This window comes from Melospiza georgiana, chromosome 9 (genome assembly GCF_028018845.1).
Source record: "Melospiza georgiana isolate bMelGeo1 chromosome 9, bMelGeo1.pri, whole genome shotgun sequence".
In the NCBI taxonomy this organism is placed as follows: domain Eukaryota; kingdom Metazoa; phylum Chordata; class Aves; order Passeriformes; family Passerellidae; genus Melospiza; species Melospiza georgiana.
The window spans coordinates 1,650,179-1,668,604 of record NC_080438.1 but is presented as its reverse complement, the minus strand read 5'-3'; the positions used below and the strand labels follow the sequence as shown (position 1 = coordinate 1,668,604).

Below are 18,426 nucleotides of genomic sequence, written 5' to 3'. Positions count from 1 at the left end.
ATTCATAACTACATCAGACAGTATTAAGAATTTATAGCATAAATATGCTTCAGGCACAGATCAATTAATAACTGGCAAAGGACCTAGCAAAGCACTCTCTCAGGGAAGGGATTATTCTGAAATTGTGCACAACTACATTTCAGGCACCTTTCTTTTGTACCTTCTGGGATCAGTCACTGCCAGGAAATAGGAAACCCATCATATCTGTATTGATTGCCCTCAGCCACAGGTACTTAGTGCAGATCCTTTTCTTACCCAGGGCATTGTGGTGCCTTCTGGAAACCCTCCATTTTCCTGCTGTGCTGTTTGTCATAGGGGTGTGTTGCCCTTTGTTGTGTGCTGTGCTGCTCCCCAGGCAGCAGGAGGAGAGGAGGATGTTATGAGGTCCAGGTGACTTTGGGCACTTCTTAGCTCAGGGCTTGCTCCATGGTCATCAGTCACAAAGGAAACCTGTGAGGTGAGGTTAACATCCATCACCTGTTGAACAAAATACCCTAAAGCAGCCACATCCCCAAGGCAAGTGGCTTCATGTTGTGCACAGGAGAGTATTGTACTTACTGGTAATGTTTTGTGCTTGGATGAAGCTCTTGCATTCATACATTTCCAAAACTGTCATAACATAGTGATGCCAGACAGTCCCCTTGGGAGATGTTGTCAAGAAAACTGCACTTTTTTCCTCTCACAAACTAGAAACTTCAAAAGCACTACAGTCCTCTACCGGTGTAAGTTTCCTGAATTTCCAGTCTCCAGGAAATTGGATTCTGGTACTGGTCATCAAGCAGTGTTTTAAGCTGCTTGGCAGTGTCTGGTGTTAGATTTCCATGTATTTCCTGGGGGGACTATGAGCTCTGGAGCTGTTCATCTGCTGATGCAGGTGCCTGTGGCAGTCTGTGCCTGGAGCATGAAATCCTCTTTTTCAGCTGAGGCTGTGTGTGGAGCAGGCTCCAGTTCCTGAGCTGAGGGGCATCTGAGCATGCATTTTGTTAAAAGGATCATTTTTTTGTGTAGTGTCTCTGTAAGGTAGAGGAGGATTTCTGGTGCTGTTTGGAGAACCATGGTTGACAGCATTTCTTGGGGCCCCTCTTGGGGTGTTTTGTTTCTTACATCAGGATGCTCAGTTACGGTGTCTTGAAAACATTGTTTGAACCTGCAGTTCATATTCAGGAGAGCCTCTTCAGTTCCATCACTGGCAGCAAGATGTGTGTTATTGATTCCTGCCCATCTGTGGGATTGATAAGGATTGTCTCCAGCAGGTCTTTGTTTGGGCTCTCTGGAGGCCAGTTTTCAGGCAGCAGTTCTTGTCCTAGGTGGAGTTTACCAGAGGCAATCAGGGAAAGTGGCCCATGGCAGCAGAAAGGAGTCAGCCAGGAGTGCAGCTCTCTGTAGGTATGGCCATTGCCTTAGGATGATTTTCAGAGGTTCTGTTTTCTCATTCCTTGCTCTCTTGTCTGACAACTTCACTTTGGTTTCTAAGGTAGGGTGACTGTTATTTGCAGGAAAAGGGAAGAGGGGAGTTCTTCAGTAGTCCAGAGAGCTTTGGTGAGGAACTGCCAGTGTGTCCTATGGAAAATGGTTGCTTAAAACTGTCCTAATAAAAGCTTTATGCTTACAGGAAACATTTACTTTGTTGTTTCTGCGTGTCTGTGTTGTCTCTGTAAAAACAATTTTTATGTTTGTCCAGCTCCTCAGTGACACACTCTTCAATTTTATGATGTTTTCTGATGCTTCCTGCTTCTCTGGAGATACTGACTTGAGCTTTACAATTATTTTCCTAGACTGTGCCTTGAGGCTGCTGCATAGCAAATGTTAAGCCAGCCTGTTTGTCTGGAATATTCCCATACTGCTGGTGTGTCTGGAGAACGGTGTCACAGCTTTGTGCAGACAGCTGGTATCAGCTTTGAGCAGAGCTTGAACTAGACACCTCCAGAGATTCACCCTAAATTTATTTAGCAAATGTAATAAAGAGAAAACTTGAATCTCACAGTGTCTCTCTTATTGCTTAAATAGTGGAGGTATGAGTATAAAAGGAGTTATTGAACTTACTAATGTCAAAAGAAAAAAATATCCTGTGTCACTGAGCCTTCAGAAATTTAGGGGTATCAACACAAAAGTCTTACTTGAAACTTTGAATTGTGCAGCTGTTGGGGAACTGTGATGGAGAGGTTGTATTGCTGTATCTCTTTTTGTCCAACTGGTGAATGTTATCATGGAGAATTGACAGTGACATATCAGATTTTCTTCTGCAGGGGAAATAAAAACTTTTTTAAAAAGGGATTTACTTTGAAGTGAATGGGAATGAAAAGTTTGTCCTTGTTTATATTTGCTTGACATCTATTTGATTTTTTTGAAAAGCTACATAGTTATGTGATGCCCGCAGTTGTCTTCAGTGAACATTTTCTTGTTGGAAAGAGATTTAATGGTAGCTGCTCAGTAAATAGCTGCTGAAGTCTTTATAGGTTTACTACTTGACTCAGCTGAGATGGCTCTTATTTTCTTTTTATTTTAACCATTTTCTTTTTTCTATTCAAAGAAACGATTGAAAGCAGCAGAAGCAGAAAGCAAGCTAAAACAAGTGTATATACCCAACTAGTAAGTATCCCTTGTTTTGTTTTTTATCTCATTGTAGAGGGATTGGTGTAGCATTTTCCATGTCCTACCAATATTATTATTTTCTGGTTAGGATGTTGTGCTAAGTGTTGCTCACTTCCTGCATTCTCTGCAATGTTCCCATCCTGAAGTGACTATTACTTATCTTCTAATTTTTATTTTTGTATGGACTGGGAGTTGGGGACTTGCTGGCAGGTCAGCATGGTTGTGAACAAAAGGGTAGCTAATTAACTGCTTAATAATTATCTGTTTTTCTTAATTTTTCTCAGCAGTGGATCACCAATGCATGTTTGCTATATATCATTATATATTAAAAAAAATGTGTAATTATTTATAGGTGTACATATGTTTTAAAACAAAATTTTTAGTTTGTCTTCTCCTGGATTTCATCTGCATCACCAAGTCAGTACTAGTTAGAATGCAGAACTTCCAGTCTACCCTTTCCTTTCACTTTTCAACTTTCACTCCCAGATATGCTCCCCTGTGTATTATCCCCAATAACTTCTTTGCTCTTTTATGCTGTCTCCTTTTAAATATTTATGAACTTCTACCATCTGTTCTGTTACTTTAGATAAAACTAAATTTTATATATTTAGCTTGCAAGACAGCCCCTTATTTCTTCTGAAAATAGAGGATCCATGATCATATGTCAATACCTCTCAGGTGAATTTACTAAAAGTGAGGTGTAATATTCAGAGTGAAGCCAAATGGATTTCTTGTCACACCATTTTTCAACAGTATTGCTTTTTGTGGATGGTGTTACTCTGCAGGGGGACACTGGACATCAAATTAAGCATGAATTCACAATGTGATAAGCTCATAAAGCAAAAGGCAGTATAATTTAGACTGCAGATGCAGAAGGATATTGCAGATGAGAGAGCCTGGCAGTCCTGCTGTTCTCTTGGATTAGAATGTGTGGAGGGAGGGCTTTGTGTTTGGAAGGTTGTGGTGCTCATTTGATAATGGCTGCCTGGAGTGGCATCTTATCCCTCAGCCAGGTAATTCTTTTTCCTACCTAGAGAACACATAATCAAATCAGCAGCTTAGCTCCCTGCTCCAGGAAGAGACCTGGCTCTGCCCACATGGCTGCTCTTCTGTCTCTGGCTGTGATTTCCAGTCACAGTTCATTTTATCAGTGTTGTACCTGAACTTGCATATTATTTAGTTCATAAAATAGGGGATACATTTTCCTCCTCCTTCAATATCCTTTCATGTGTATCGGGGAAAGCAGCAATTACATGACTGACTTACTTAATCTCACATGAATGCTTCTTCTGTGTTCTTTCTATTAACACCTCTAAAGGTGGCAACAATTAAATATTTCGAAGCTTTTTGGATTACTTCTACACAAGCTTGAGTACAAGGGCTGGCATATAGAGACTGTATGACATCTACATTATCTTGTGACCTAGAAGGAGATTATATTCTTGGCTTGTAATAGCAATGCATGGTGTAGGGATCTAAATATCAATGTTATTGATTTGTCCTTATCATGTTACTGAGCCCATTCCTGTTTCTAGGCTTGAGCCATAATGATCCACTTGTCACCTCAAAAATAAATTACTTGATGTAGGCTGTCACAAGACCTATGCAGAAGTGTATCACCTGATTGAAACCCATTTTAACAGTAACTGGTGTAAAATTGTTGGCAGTGAGAGACCCTGGAGGATATCATGCTCAAACAATTTTACCTTTTTTTTCCTCTGGCTGTCTTCCATTGATAGGGCTCTGGTTTGTTTCTCTGATGGTAAATAGGAAAATCTAGCAGAGAGGAGGAAGATAATAAGAAAAAGAATAGAAGCTGTCTTCAAAGGTCATGTACATGTTACACAGTGACAAATAGCAGCTCTGTGTAAAGCTTTAGAGTTGATATCTTTTAACTTGAAACTGTGCCCCAAATTTTTTGATGCAGGTAACTGAAGCATGGAGGGTCATACAGGTAATTGATGTGAGGTTATCAAGCCCTACACCAAAGTCTTAGAAAAACTCTTCTGACTCAGAATGAATAAGCATTTCTGTACCTTTTCCAAGAATAACCCTGATTTTGGGGCAGACATTTGTAGTTGACTCGACAGAACCTGATGTCTATAAATATGGCTTTGCAATGAAACTCTTTGACTGAAAAGCACTGATGTGCTTTCCTGGTGAAAGGAAAAAGTGTAAAATCAGTTAAACTCAGAAAATACTGAAAAACAAATGTTTCAGTTGTTTTCTGTAGCACTGTCTGTGTCAGTGTGAAGCAGCAACAGAAGTCTGAACACACAAAGAGATTCCACATTCTCACATCCTCGTCCTGCCATCCTCCAAAGTGAGTGCAGTGCTTGGAAGACCTTCATGCAGGTGTAGTCTCAGACTCTTTCTCCTTCTTGTGTGTACCCAGACATACTCTTCAGGTTGTTGTGGAAGCTGTACTCTGGTTTTACTAATCTTACAGGCATCATAGGCACCATCTTCTTTTTGATGAAGATCTGATTATGTAGCTTGTGCTTTTTGGGATTAGGACATCTGCAGTTGTGAAGACTGAGACATCCAGTTTTGTGTGGCTTTTCCCTCATTTGCTTTGATCTAAGTGATACCAGAAGGGGTAAGAACAGAAAGGGAAGACTGAACTGCTGCACACGATTTTCAGTCTCCAAAATGTAACTTTTAACTCTACATCTGTATGTGTTAATGAATACATTCTATTTACAGCATTTTATCTGAGAATCTCAAAGCACATTGACAAGCTGCAAATGCAGCATCTCAAAGGCTGTGAAGCAGGGAAATAACTGTTCTCCCTACTGTGCCCCTTTTGTGAATCCAATAGGGAAACTGGAGGAATAGGTCAAAGCTTTGGTTCACTACAAGGGGCAACTGCCTAACAAGCTGAAGATAATTCCTTTGTCTGTTTCTTGGTTGTCCTCTGCTTGAGGAGCAAGATCGTTTTTCTTCCCTGTTTCATTGTGCAGAGGTCCATGGCAACATGGAAAACTTAAAAGGTGTAATGTTGCTCTTCCCTCTGTACTGTGCTAGTTAAAATGGCAATCCCCAACACTTTGTTGGAGAAAGCTGCCCCTATTCAGAAATCATTGTTTAATGGCCATTAGACCTGCTCTTAGAAGTGGGTGTTTACAGGAGGTTGGAGAGCCATGAGAAAAGCTCACCTCTGTTGCCTGGATCCAGACACTTCCATTAGGTGCTTAGAGGTGAATGGCACAAATGTGCCTTAAAAAGGGATTTAAAATTGTTTTTATTTCTAAGGCTTTATTACTAACCTGTTTTGTTGCATCCGGCACAAATGGGTTCTTCAATAACAGGAAATATTCACAGGATGGTATTAAGTTATAATTATTTCTAACAACAAAAATTTTATCACTGTGCTGTGGGCCAAATGCTGTCTGCTTATCTACTGAAGGGCTATCAGCCTTCTGTGGGGATCAGGATTATCTGCAGTTGGGTTTTTTTGTGCAGGGGTCTCAGTCTCTGTTGACAGGCTTCTCTCTGCATGTGCTTTATTGCCTCCATCTCTTCCCTTGGGACTGAGCTGAAGAGTACAGCCCAGAAATCTGCACTTCATGGTCCCTGTTCCAGCAGAACTGACTGCTCCTTCATAACTGAAACCCCTTTAGGAGACTTCCATTCCTGAAACAAGAACTGGAAATGACAGTTTGCCATACCATCAGTATTCTCACTACCTTATTTGCATCTTTAGCTTCAGCTTCATTAATTGCTTAATGATTCATCCGGTTACTCATCTGATTCTCTTGCTAATAGCTGTGGCAGCTTTGGTGATATCAAACAAGTTTAATTAACATATCATCAACAATTAAGAGCTTTTTGCTTCTCATATGATGAAAACATTATCTGCCTGAAATTTACTGTTACTGCCACTCAGAAACTTGACCGTAGCTTTGGAGCAGGACACTCTCTGGTGCTTGCTGCAGCTTCACTACTTGTAGTGCTGCAGAATCCTGGAGTTTACCTCAACTACAGCATGTTAGTCCTTCTGATCAGTGTGGTTTGGTGATCAGCTTGCACCAGTGCACGCTTTCCACTTGTATTTTAATACAGGCTTGTGAATGGTTTTAGAGAGGATAATGGAGTCAGGCCATGATCCTCCTTTCTAGTCCCAGTTCTTTGGATGTGCTTTGTTGGGCTTTGCTGATGGATGTCAGACTATTTTGCTATATTTTTGGGGAATAAATCCAAGGTGTAGAAGGGAAGCAACAGGCCTGATGTTGAAGCATAAGGCCTTGGTTTTCTTTACTTCAGTCTCTTGCTCTGTGGAGCAGCGCTGCCTGTAGCAGTGTGTCTGGGAGGGCTGTTTGTTTTGCAGCATTGGGGCAATGTTTGCACATGGAGTTTGCTGGTGAATCATTGGCAGAAGTTCTTTTGCAGCAGGTTACTATAGTGACATCCCAGAGCAGAGGAGCGTGAATGTTCCCTCTTTCAACTGCCCCTTTGTTAAACTGCCCTGGGATCTCCTGCCATGTGCGGGGTCAGAACTCGGTGCCCTTCTGATAAGCACCCTGAAACACTTTCATCTTTGCAGGAGCTGGGCAAATTAATAAGCAAAAGGAGATGAAAAAGTATTCAGCCTTGTGAATTCATCTAAATGTCTTTTTTTAATCTCCTTTGCTGCTTTTGAGCTGCATATGTGCTGCTCAGTGCACTATAAGAACAAACTACTTGTGCCATTTGGCCTCCTGAGCTTTCTCTGCTGCAAAAAGCCTCTGAATTTTACAGTGAGAACACTCTCAGAAGTTTTTCCTGTACTGGACAAACACACTCTTCCCTCCTTATGGAACCTGTGTGTAGTTCCTGTAGTTCATTCACAGCAGAACTTATTTTGTCTCTGTCAAAATGGAGCTTTACTGAGCTCTGTATCTCAGGGTCTGATTGGACATTTTCAGAGAAGAAGGATGTTTTCTGGCTTGTGGGGCCAGCATCAGCTTTCCAGTTGTCTTCAGTATTATGTCAGTTGAAACTCCATTGCTGAGAACATGAAACCTGATGCTGGTGCCCCGTTAGAAAGAAATTGATTTGGCTCTATTCCCACAATGCTGTTTTTGTAGCTCTAGCCTGGGTGAAACACAGCAAGTATTCTGGGTTACTGCAATCACTGTGATTCCTGTGTCAGTGTGCAAATGATGTGTAAGAAAAGGAGGTTGCAGAAAGCCATTTTAAGATATTTCTCCTTCCAAATAATGGGTTTGTTAGTTGGAAATAAAAGGAATATGCCCACTCCCTTCAGTCTTCAGGTAGGGGAAGACGATAGGAATGTAACCAGCATTGCAGTTGGGGCTCATGTTCAGCAATTGGCTCCAAAGCCTGTCTGCTCTTTGCTGCTTCTATAATGTGAACCCTAACAGAACTCCAGAGTCCTTGCATGTTTGATAAACTCCTCATGTGAAACTTCATGTACAACTTGTTCCACCTTCCTCCATTCTCCAGAAGTCCTGTCCCAGCAATACTCTGTCCTCCTCCTTCCCTCCCATGCCCAATTTTTTGAAGGCCTCATTTTCCCCCTCAGACACTTCTTCCTCTGCAGATTCTGTGCTATTCCATACTGCTCTCCATGCCAAGGTTTTGTTGGCCTTCCATTCTCAGCTCCCACCAGTAGCTTTTGCTTTAGCTCGTAGCTCTTGGCCTTTCCAGAATCATCGTTTTAGAAGAGGGTATAGGGATGAGCTGGGTGACCCAGATGTTGTTGTATGTTGGGTGTTTTTGTGGGAATTGTGGCCACATGATGCAAACCCTTGCAGTGAGACAACATGGAAATATTTGTGACTGCAGTCCAGGGTTGTATTTCCCTGATTAAAGCAGACACTGTCCTCTCTCTGCCTGCTGCTCCTGCCCCCAGCTTTCTTTTTGGAGATTTAAGTAAAATATCTCTCATGTTGAGGACTTGTGAGATCTGTTTTTACCTGGATTCACATGTCTGGGATAGTGAGTAAGGTATAAGTCTACCTGGACTGGTTTATTGTTTGTTAAAAGGTTTTGAAGTCTTGTAAATGACATCCAACTATCATTGTAGTTATTTTCATTATCAGTATTAATTAAATATTATTAGAGACAGTGTGTTCATAAAAGTCAGATTGCTGGTAATTACAGCTGGTTCTGGAAGCCACATACTGAATGAAATTTCAGTCTTCAACCATTTTGGGCCATACCTTCAAAAGTCAAATAAAAAATTGCATGCTTCAATTAACACTTGTCATTCTTTTTGCTTTGTGTCCTAAGTAACAAGCCAAACCCCAACCAGATCAATGTAAATAATGTCAAACCAGGAGTGGTAAATGGCACTGGAGTCCAGGCACAGAACGCAGGAGCAGGACGGGCCTGTGAGAGCTGTTACAGTAAGTGCCACAATGGCAGCTGAGATGGAAATGTTAAATCAAAGCTGTCTTGTGCTGGGGTGGGGGCAGAACTGGATATTGCAGCATTTAAAAGTTTGGAGGTTTTTGAGATTGTTTTTGTTTAGTGTTTGTTTTGTTTTTTAACTACTAGTGTTACATTTGTAAATAGAATTATGAAGTACTAAAGGGGCAGCTAGTAAATGTTCTACATAATTGCATGTAACTATTGAGTGAATATTTAGATCACTAGTGTGTGAATTTGACAATTTTTGTCATCATTTTTAGTAGTTTTCAAACTATGTGACCCCACTGTGTTTGATCTGCTGCCTGATATTACACTGAGTTCTCATGATTGTGCTTCTTTATGGGGAGCCTGTAGAGATGCTGGAATGATGTAGTATGAGAGGTCAAGTCACAGGCTCTCTACATTTTTCAGTTGTAAAATTAATATATGGGAAGTTCCTGAAGGCAATCTTTGCTGTTTCCCATGTTGTGCAGAAATTCTCTTGCAAAAAGAGAACCTTCTCATCCATTGGCAGGAAATCTTCCCATCTTAATAATTGTTTCTTTCTGTTAGCTTTTAAAAAGGAATGCAGATTAATTAATGTAATCAATTCTGCTGAAATCACAAGTATGTTTAACAGTGGTGATGGCAGTGAAGCCATCCTCAATTTTCAAGGTCTGTTTGAACTTTGCTCTGTGTGGGTGGGGGGGGATGTTTGCTTTTGTGCTGCTTCTAAAGAGAATAAGATCTGAAAAGTGATCCTGTGTAAGGATATATATAATTTCCACCTTTGTTATCTCTAGCCACCCAGTCTTACCAGTGGTATTCTTGGGGTCCCCCTAACATGCAGTGTCGCCTCTGTGCATCCTGTTGGACCTACTGGAAGAAATACGGTGGCTTGAAAATGCCAACGCGCTTAGATGGGGAGAGGCCTGGACCAAACCGCAATAATTTGGTGGGTATCCACTGCTGCCTCTGCCTGGCAAGCTGAGTGCCGTGCCACCTAACTGCCTGCTCGCTGCTCTTAAATATTTAACCACCAAAAGAATGCCTGCAGCCCTCGTTGTTGTCCTTGGGTTTGGTATTTCAGTGTCAAGCAGAAGTTGGCGCATTAACCTCGCTAGAAGTAATTTGTTGCCAAGTACTGCCCTGAGGGAAAGAAACCCATCGTTTGTTTAGCAAACCAGCCTTCAAATGCTTAAAATGACTTAGTGGAGATGGGAGAAACTGAATTGCCAGCCAGTGTTTCTGGTATTTGGTTTCCATGATTTTTGCTGTAGGGGGAACAGCACTGTTTTTTTTCTCTCCAAAAGAATTAATTATTTCCTGAAACCTATTTACTCTCCCAAGGCATATTCAAAATTAGATATACCCCAAATAGCTAGTGACTTTTTGGAGCTCATTTATCTTGTTTTTCTACCTAATCCTAATTTTTTTAATAGTCCTCCTTTTTTTTGGATATATTTGAGTTAGGATTGTATGAGCTGTTTGTTTCATTTTTTTCTCTCTTATTCAAAAACTAAAATTCTCAGATTTTTTTATTAATTTGGTAGTAGTCTAATCTGGAAGCATTAGACATTAAGCTGATTGGAGAAGGTAACTGTATCACATGGATAGAAGGATAGCACACACTGAACTTTTATTTCAGGAAAATTTCTTTCCTCTCTCCTATTCTTTGCTGTCATTCCCTTTACATTTCTTTTGTTTAACGTTTATCCTATCCAGGCTTCTCTTTGCCCTCTGAAGCCTCCTAATTGCTGAGATAACTGCCTTATACCTCTTGTTTGTTAATTAAAAGTATGTAAATAGTCATAGAAGGAAAAGCCTTCTCCCCAAACTGAAATTTCTTCCTCTTTTCCAGCTATGGGTTGGTCTGAGATAAGGTACTGCTTGCATTATTTCATTGGTTGACTTAGTTGCTTTTCATAAAGAAGATAACTACTTTGGTTCTCAGTAGCTGATAAATGTCTTCCAGTAGTATTCTTTATTATATGCAATAAATATGGAATCTATCTGTGAGTACATTTGTTACGAGTAAGAATTAAAAGAAATTCTTGCAGCTTTGAACCAAAACCATTCCTGCATGCCATACATTTGCTTTGGAAAATGAGGTTTTTGGTGTATATTTTTGTTATGCAGCTCTTTCTGATTTTGCCCTCCTTCTGACAAATGCTTTGTTGTAAGAGTTTGCATTGTACCTCCAGAGCAACCCTGAGCACCCAAAACTGGAGAGTCTTTCTGTTGAGCCTGTAAGCTCTAAATCATGTGATAGCAGCAGGTAACTTCTTCATGTCTGGCTTTTGGATCCCTGCCTTAAAGCTTGTGACAGCATAGGAATAAATGCTTCCCTGCAAAGTGAAAAGATTTACCTTCATTTTATCCTTTGAGATATTAGGGGTAAGACTTGGGAAATGGGGAATACTGTGTTAAAAATATTTTAATCTGTAAAACCATTTCTGTTCTTGTGTCTGAGAATCAGTAGTTGAAAGTGATTTTATATAATATTTACTCTTCTTAACAGCTGTACTTTCTAGTAATTACTTTTTTCAGAAGCCATTTTTGTTTTCCTTTCCCTTCAGAGTCCTCATGGTGTGCCAGTACGGAACAGTGGCAGTCCCAAGTTTGCTATGAAGACACGACAAGCTTTCTATCTGCACACAACAAAACTGACCAGAATTGCCAGACGTTTATGTCGAGATATCTTGCGCCCTTGGCACGCTGCAAGACACCCCTATCTGCCTATCAACAGTGCAGCCATCAAAGCAGAATGTGAGTGAGCTGCAGCTGGGACCTCCTTGCCAAGGAGTCCTTGGAGACTCCTGTCCTGGAAAGTTCTGAGTTGCAGCTTGCTGAGATGCTCTCTTGCACGTAGCTAGTGCTTTCATAAAACCTAGGTGTGCTTGCAGAGCCTTCTAACTGATGGTAGGCTGGGCAAAATAACTTTGAAAGTTCACGAGTTGTTTGTTTTAAAACATTTGTGTTTGCCATTACATGGAGCACTCTGTGTTTGTGTCCTGTTGCCAGGATCTGCTTGCCACCTGTAAAATTCCTTTTAATGGCGAAGCTCTTTCGGGACACTGGAGTTACTCACTTGGTTTTGCTATAATAGCTAAATGTCTTCACCCTCTAATTATTTTTCTGTGTTTTACAGGCACAGCCCGTTTACCTGAGGCATCAGAAAACCCATTGCTATTAAAGCAAGTCGTTCGAAAGCCTTTAGAAGCAGTACTCCGGTATTTAGGTATTAAACCAACCAAACCATCACGTGCAAAACCCCCCAAACACAGCAAACACCCTCCTAGATACTCTGCTGACCATTTGGATTATCCACTTGGATCCAGATTTGGCTGCTCATTCTGGATTAAAAACAAACAAACAAACAAGAAACAGGGCACAAAAAACCCCACCTCACAAACAAAAGAAAACCTAAACCCCTTCTTTTTACCTTGTCCTTTTTACTTTTCATGCTTTATCTGGCAGAGCCAGTGTCTCTGCAGTCCACTGTGGGGTCATAAAGCTGTATCAAAAACTTGTTCAAGTGAAGGGAGGGATGTGTTTGCTGTGGCTTCTGATGTATATGGAGACAAGTTACCATCTGCTAGTGGAGGCACTAACATCATGTTTTGGGAACATTTGATAATTCACTTCTGGTTTTGGGCTGTCTGAGGTAGTTTGTGCAGTTGGGTCCTCCAAGAAGCCTCTTGGGTTTAGGACAGCACTGTGTCCCACAGCTTGTGAATCAGCTGATGGCTGTTCTGTGCTGAATCTAGACAGAGGGATCATACTTCTGTTTTTCACTTTCCTCCTGGGTTTTGATGGGATTTTTATTATTTTTTTAATCACAGTTTTCTTGAGGACTTTTGCCTCATGAGCTGATCTATGGGGCAGGACTGTGTAGCCCCATGCAGAACTTTGGTGTAAGTTTGAGCTGCTGGAAGCATCCAGAGTGATGCTGTGTAACATGCAGTGCTGACTCCAGGCAAATGCCAAATGCTCTTCCCCAGTGCTCCCTGTTGCCCTGCAGACATCCCTCAGGTTGTTCTGGCAGCCAAACAACAGTGTCTCCTCTTTGAAGGCTTCCAGCTTAGCAAGGAAGTTGATTGCCTTTTCATTTAGATAAGCAGCATTGGAGTTGATTTCAGGTTTCTTTGAACATTTTTGTTGATTTGTAAGGCTGAGGGTGTATTAAATATTTACTGCTCTCTGTTGGGTGTTGTACTTCTGCTGTGTACTAATGGGGTACATGGATTGAGAAACCTTTGGAAACATGCAGTGCAACAAAAGTGAGCAAATGAAGGGAGAAATATGCTGCTGGACAAAATCCTTATTTTAATAATTGTACACAAAGTAGCAGCAGATTTTGAGTTTTCTTTGCACTGTGTCAGGGTCTCCACTGGATTACTGAGCTGGGAGAAAAGAGTGATGGCAATGGAGGGAGGACTGGCAAGGAGGTTTTTTTGGTGGTGTTAGTGGGATTGAATTTATATCTTATTCTGCTGTTGGGCCTGTGAGGGAGGACTCAGTTGAAGTTCCCATTTGCTGTGTTTTGTAACTTTCTCAAAGTCTTTTCTCAACTCAAAGTTGAAGAGAGTGGGCTTGATGTCTGCCTTGGCCCAAAGCTTGAATTCAGATGTTGTGTTCTTTATAGTGGGTCTTTGAATCTTCACTTTTTTTTTGCTGTTGGAGAAATTTCTGGCAGACTGTCAGAGTTGTAATTTCCCCAGAGTTTAGGGGTGTGTTGCATGACCAACATGGCCAAAGTTGGGTTGTAGTATCCAGCACCCCAAAAATCACCCCAAATTATTGGAGAACAGTGTTACAGAAATAGATACAAAGTGCTTTTGCTATCAAGTCTTATTTTAGGGTAATAGTATGATAATGACTTTCATGTCTTTAGTAGTGGTGAATTCCTAAATATATGGAAATGCTTTATATCAGTAGAAATCTCCAAACTATTAAGAAAAGGTGTACTTGGTAACCTGGGAAGTTTGCAGGTTGTTTTCAGATTTATAATTCCAGTATATTTGCTAATAAAAAAATTCTACTTTGCTGTTTTCCACCAGAGTCTCATCCATGTCCTCCAAAACCAGATCCTGCAAAGAGCTTGTCCAGTTCTCTCAACAATCTGACTCCTGCTAAGTTTACACCTGTCATTAATAATGGGTCCCCAACTATCCTGGGAAAAAGAAGCTATGAACAACACAATGGAATGGATGGTAAATATTTTTCCACAAAGTTTATGTTGTGTCTGTAGGCTTTTTCTTCTGTTCCTTTCGGTATACAAGGAGATTATCGAAACTCATAGTCCTTTATATAAATTCTGAATTTCTGAATCTTGAGGGAGGTTATTTTTAACTTTTGTAAAAGCCACCTGTCCTATTTCTCCTTTTTTTGGGTGAGGCACACGGTGTGTACTGCCTAGGAGGTGCATGCACACAAAGTCACTGTGCTAGTGGAACTCTGCCTGCCTTGGCCAGCCTTGCAAATGGGATAGCAAAGGAGAATCTTCCCTTCAGTTTTTAAATTAGTAGTGTGAAGAGCACCCTGATAGCCTTTTTGAGTGAGGTTTCCCTTGTTGGCCCTGTTACTGGCCACCTCTGTGCTTGGGCTTCAGCTCCTCAAGAAGAGGAGGCAAGGGAAAGGTGTTTGAAGTGGGAGATAGAAGCAGGATGTTCCCGGCGCGGACTCCAGGTCTCTGTTCTGAAGAACTGCTCTTGCTTGAGAGTGTCAGGGAAGAGAAAGTGCAGCCTCTGTCAGATGAGAGAAAAGGGTCTGTTGAAATGGTCATACCAGGAGTAAGAACACAGAAGGTAGCTCTCCTTAACAGGGGAAAGGAACAGTTGGTGTAGTGGTGACTCCAGCAGGGAGGGAGCGAGTCTTTCTCAGTTTTACCTTTAATTTTAACTTTATAAGTAGCTTATATAATTACAAACATTTGATGATATCTGATTGTGTTTTAACATTAAGAACTTTTAAAACTGCTGCTGTTCAGGTTGCTGATGTGATGTTTTTCTCTTTTCTGTTCACTTGTGCTCTATCAGGCAACATGAAGAAGCGCCTGTTGATGCCTAGCAGGGGTAAGACCTTGAAGCTGCGCTCAGCTTATGCTAGGAGAGTGATTTTTAGTTTCATCTGCTGGCTTGTCTGTGCTTTGTGGCTAATGAGTCTGTGTGCACCTTCTGTGTTGATGTCTAAGTGTTCCTTGGGTAACCACTTCCAGCCATGGTTTTGCTGCTCACCTTTCAGGCTTTTCACATGCAGGCAACAAGTTGTGCAACTGTACTGAAGACGTGAAGTCCTGTGTTGAGAATTGGTTCCTAATTCCTCAAGTTGACAGAACAGTCTTCCAGCAGTTCTGTGAAACTGCAGAAAGCTGTGATGGTTGGTTTGAAAATAGGGCTTGTTTCACTTTTTGACTTCTAAGAAAGCAAAGTTTCACATGTCTTGAACTGCTTTGAATTCGCTTGGACCAAAAGAAGTAGAAGACAGTATTTACATCAAGTCCCAAGTTCAGCCCTCTGTATTTTCCTGTGAGAGTGGACAGTCTCACTGGTTAGAGACTGTCTGCACGTTCTCTGCAGGCAGTAGAAAATGATTTTCAAAATTTCCATTGATTAAAAATTAATCTGTTCTGAGTACTGAAGAGATGTCAGAATCTTTCATTTGTGATCATGCAGGAATATATACTATACATTCCTGTGACGTATATATGATGTCACTTCTCCAAATGTAGCAGAACAGACCAATTTTGAATATTTAGGAGACAGACAACCACAAAATGTCACTGTGAACAGGCAGACACAAAAGCTTACATGTTGCCATGAACTGGCCAGCACTGCATGCCCTGATGATAATCCTTGTGTTTTGTGGCTGAGACAGTGGATGGCTGTTACCCATATTTACATGCATGCAAATATGAGTGTATGTGGAGAATGCAGCAGTGATGACAGGGTTTGTGCTACTGTCTTGCTCTCCTTGGGAATTTATTCCTTGATACCCTGTTGCTGAGTTTTTATGTGCTTTGTAACTTGTCTTTTGGGAAGAGTAACAAATCCCTGCTGCATTGGTCAGTTTGGCTTCCTCAGAGGCTTTGTCCAGTAATGAGGGATGTAGGTGCAGAGTAACTCACAGAATTTCCAGAGCACCTGGTGAATACCTGCTTATGGGCTGCTGCTGCTCCCTGCTGAATGTCCTCCTCAGCAGATGGCACACCTGGGAAGCTCAGAGATGTTGTGGCCCAGAGGAAGGAGGTAGAACAGATCCTTCCCTCTGGAATGCTATCTCTGCAGAGAGCACTGGACCTGATGATAACCCAACATGATTTTCTGGAAATGGAGGATCCCTGTTTTAGTGCTCCATTCACTTAGAACTGTTGCTGGAGCCATCTGCAAAGGTGATTTTTGGGGAAGTACCTGTTCCTCAGAGTTTGTGTTTCTCTGAAGCAGGTGTGTGTAGCTGTGCAGGGCCTGGATCTTCCTGAGCACCTGCTGCTCTTCCTGTTGGGTCTGTTCTCAGCCAGCCACTGAAATACTTGCTGGAGTACTTGTTCCTGTAACTGCAAGGTAGCAGAATCCAGTTCACTCCCAGAATCTGTTTAGTGAGTGTTAACTGGATATTCTTGTGAGCAGTTCAGCTTGAACCTGTTGGCTGAGATTTATTCGTGAATGGAAAATGTTTGCCACGCTGCAGTTTTGCATCTGTAATCTTTCCTGAGCCTGGGTTGCTGGAAGCTTTGCCAGGACTGAGAGGAAAGGGTTCCACCTGCAAGGAAACAACATTTAAAGAACTTGGATCAAGATCTGCTGGGCACAGGGAAGCAGATGGTGGAAGTTTGGTGATCTCTTTCTGTCCTGGTGCCAGTTTGTGTGTTGGTTCCCAGCTGCCTTGTGTGTGAACTGGTAAACCTTGCTGGTTGTGGGTGTGGATACAACTGGTTTCTTGTGCCATGGAAGGACTGGGGTTGTGGCACTGAGGCTTCTCCTTGGTTTTGGATGGAGTCATCCAGGTTTAGTAGTCTGGGGGGCTGCTGGCAGGAAGGGCACCAGTTGGAACTGCCCTGAAGAAGAGGTGAATGGCAATGAGAGTGATGAATCCTTGTGGCCACAATTTAGGAGCCAGTGAGTGAGTATAAAAGGATTGAAATAAACCCATCTATTCAGAATAATTGATTTTTTTGGGTTATAGTTGACCTATAATAGTAGAAAAATATTGAGAATAAGCCTGACTTGTTATAATTGGTCAGATTCTGCATTTACCTAGATATTATGGGAAATTGAGGGTGTTATTTTCATGTTTCTCATCTCTTCTTGACATACTGACTAGTTTAGGTCACTTTAGGGGTGTGTACTGCAAAAAAAAAAAAAAAAAAAAAAAAGATGGTGTTAAGATGTCTGCACAGAGAGGCTGAAATTCTTTCTGTGCAACTTTAGGTGCAGGAAGACACTTTGTCCACCTGTGTTTAAATAGTTTCCAAAGAAATGTTAACCTAGTGCCAAATTGTATCTGTTATCCAGGGCTTTTTCTGCTTCCTGCTGATGTGCTGCATTGGTGGCACCTGGAAGACATCTCAGGGTTTGGACAGGTCACTGTGCCAAAGTCTGTGACAGGGGACAGTGCCATCTTTTATGGTGGGCTTTAGCTGAAGTCTCTGTGCTGGTGACGAAAGGCTCATGGTGCTGGGCCATCACCTCCAAACACAGGGGGAAGCCTGAACACTTATGAAATTATGTCATGATGGTTTTGTAAGGCTTTCCTCAAGGCCAGGGTGTAAAGCAGAATATAATCAAGAGGTTTATTTGCAGGAAAGAGCCACGTAGCAGCTTGTGTCTGTATAGTGTAAAGCATTAAGGTACGTTTTTATACACTACAATTGATGAACTTCAAGGAGTCAGTTCACATTTTTCCTTTGGAATTCTGTCTATTTGTTTATTTTTTTTTTTTTCTCTTGCTACTGTAGTTCCAGCTAAGTAATTGTAACTTTAGTTTTTCTGACTCATCTCTGCTTAGCCCTTGAAACCCACACTTCTTCAAGCTCTGAATATGATATATCTGGCCAGGCATTTTGAATTTTGACCAGTGCCTGAATTCCAAGAACAGGAAAATAGTCTTAATGTCATGTTCTCACTGCTTCCACTTTATTTTACAAGAAGATTGTAGTTCTTTCATCTATTTTGTTTTCCTCCTCTTTAAATCATGTTGGAGGCATCATTAGGGATAGAGTACACTTCCCAGCTCTCCTTCAGCATTAACTTAGCATGGACAAATTGCTACAGAATCCTATTTTTGGAACATGAAAAGTACATGGAGTCTCATAAGCTGTCAAATAGAGTGAGATGTTAAAAAATCAGTAGTTTATTGCTTTTTCAGTAGTGTTCTGGAGCTCAAATGACAGTGTTTGCCATGAAACTTCCTCTGGGGAGAGAGAGAGAGAGGATGTTTTGTGTGCAGGAACCTGTTTACTTGATTGTGTGGGATCTG

The 18,426-nt window shown here is 41.4% G+C and overlaps 1 protein-coding gene across 2 annotated transcripts in view; it reads left to right on the top strand.

Annotated features, from left to right (window-relative positions):
* Positions 1-18,426, top strand: part of MTA1 (metastasis associated 1) — a 73,831-nt gene that overhangs the window by 39,682 nt on the left and 15,723 nt on the right. For both annotated transcript variants that reach the window (XM_058030093.1, XM_058030092.1), the window contains exons 11-17: positions 2,531-2,589; positions 8,830-8,945; positions 9,753-9,904; positions 11,529-11,718; positions 12,101-12,190; positions 14,013-14,165; positions 14,991-15,026. In XM_058030093.1, coding sequence (XP_057886076.1) covers positions 2,531-2,589; positions 8,830-8,945; positions 9,753-9,904; positions 11,529-11,718; positions 12,101-12,190; positions 14,013-14,165; positions 14,991-15,026 — 796 coding nt within the window. The remainder of the gene's footprint in view (positions 1-2,530; positions 2,590-8,829; positions 8,946-9,752; positions 9,905-11,528; positions 11,719-12,100; positions 12,191-14,012; positions 14,166-14,990; positions 15,027-18,426) is intronic.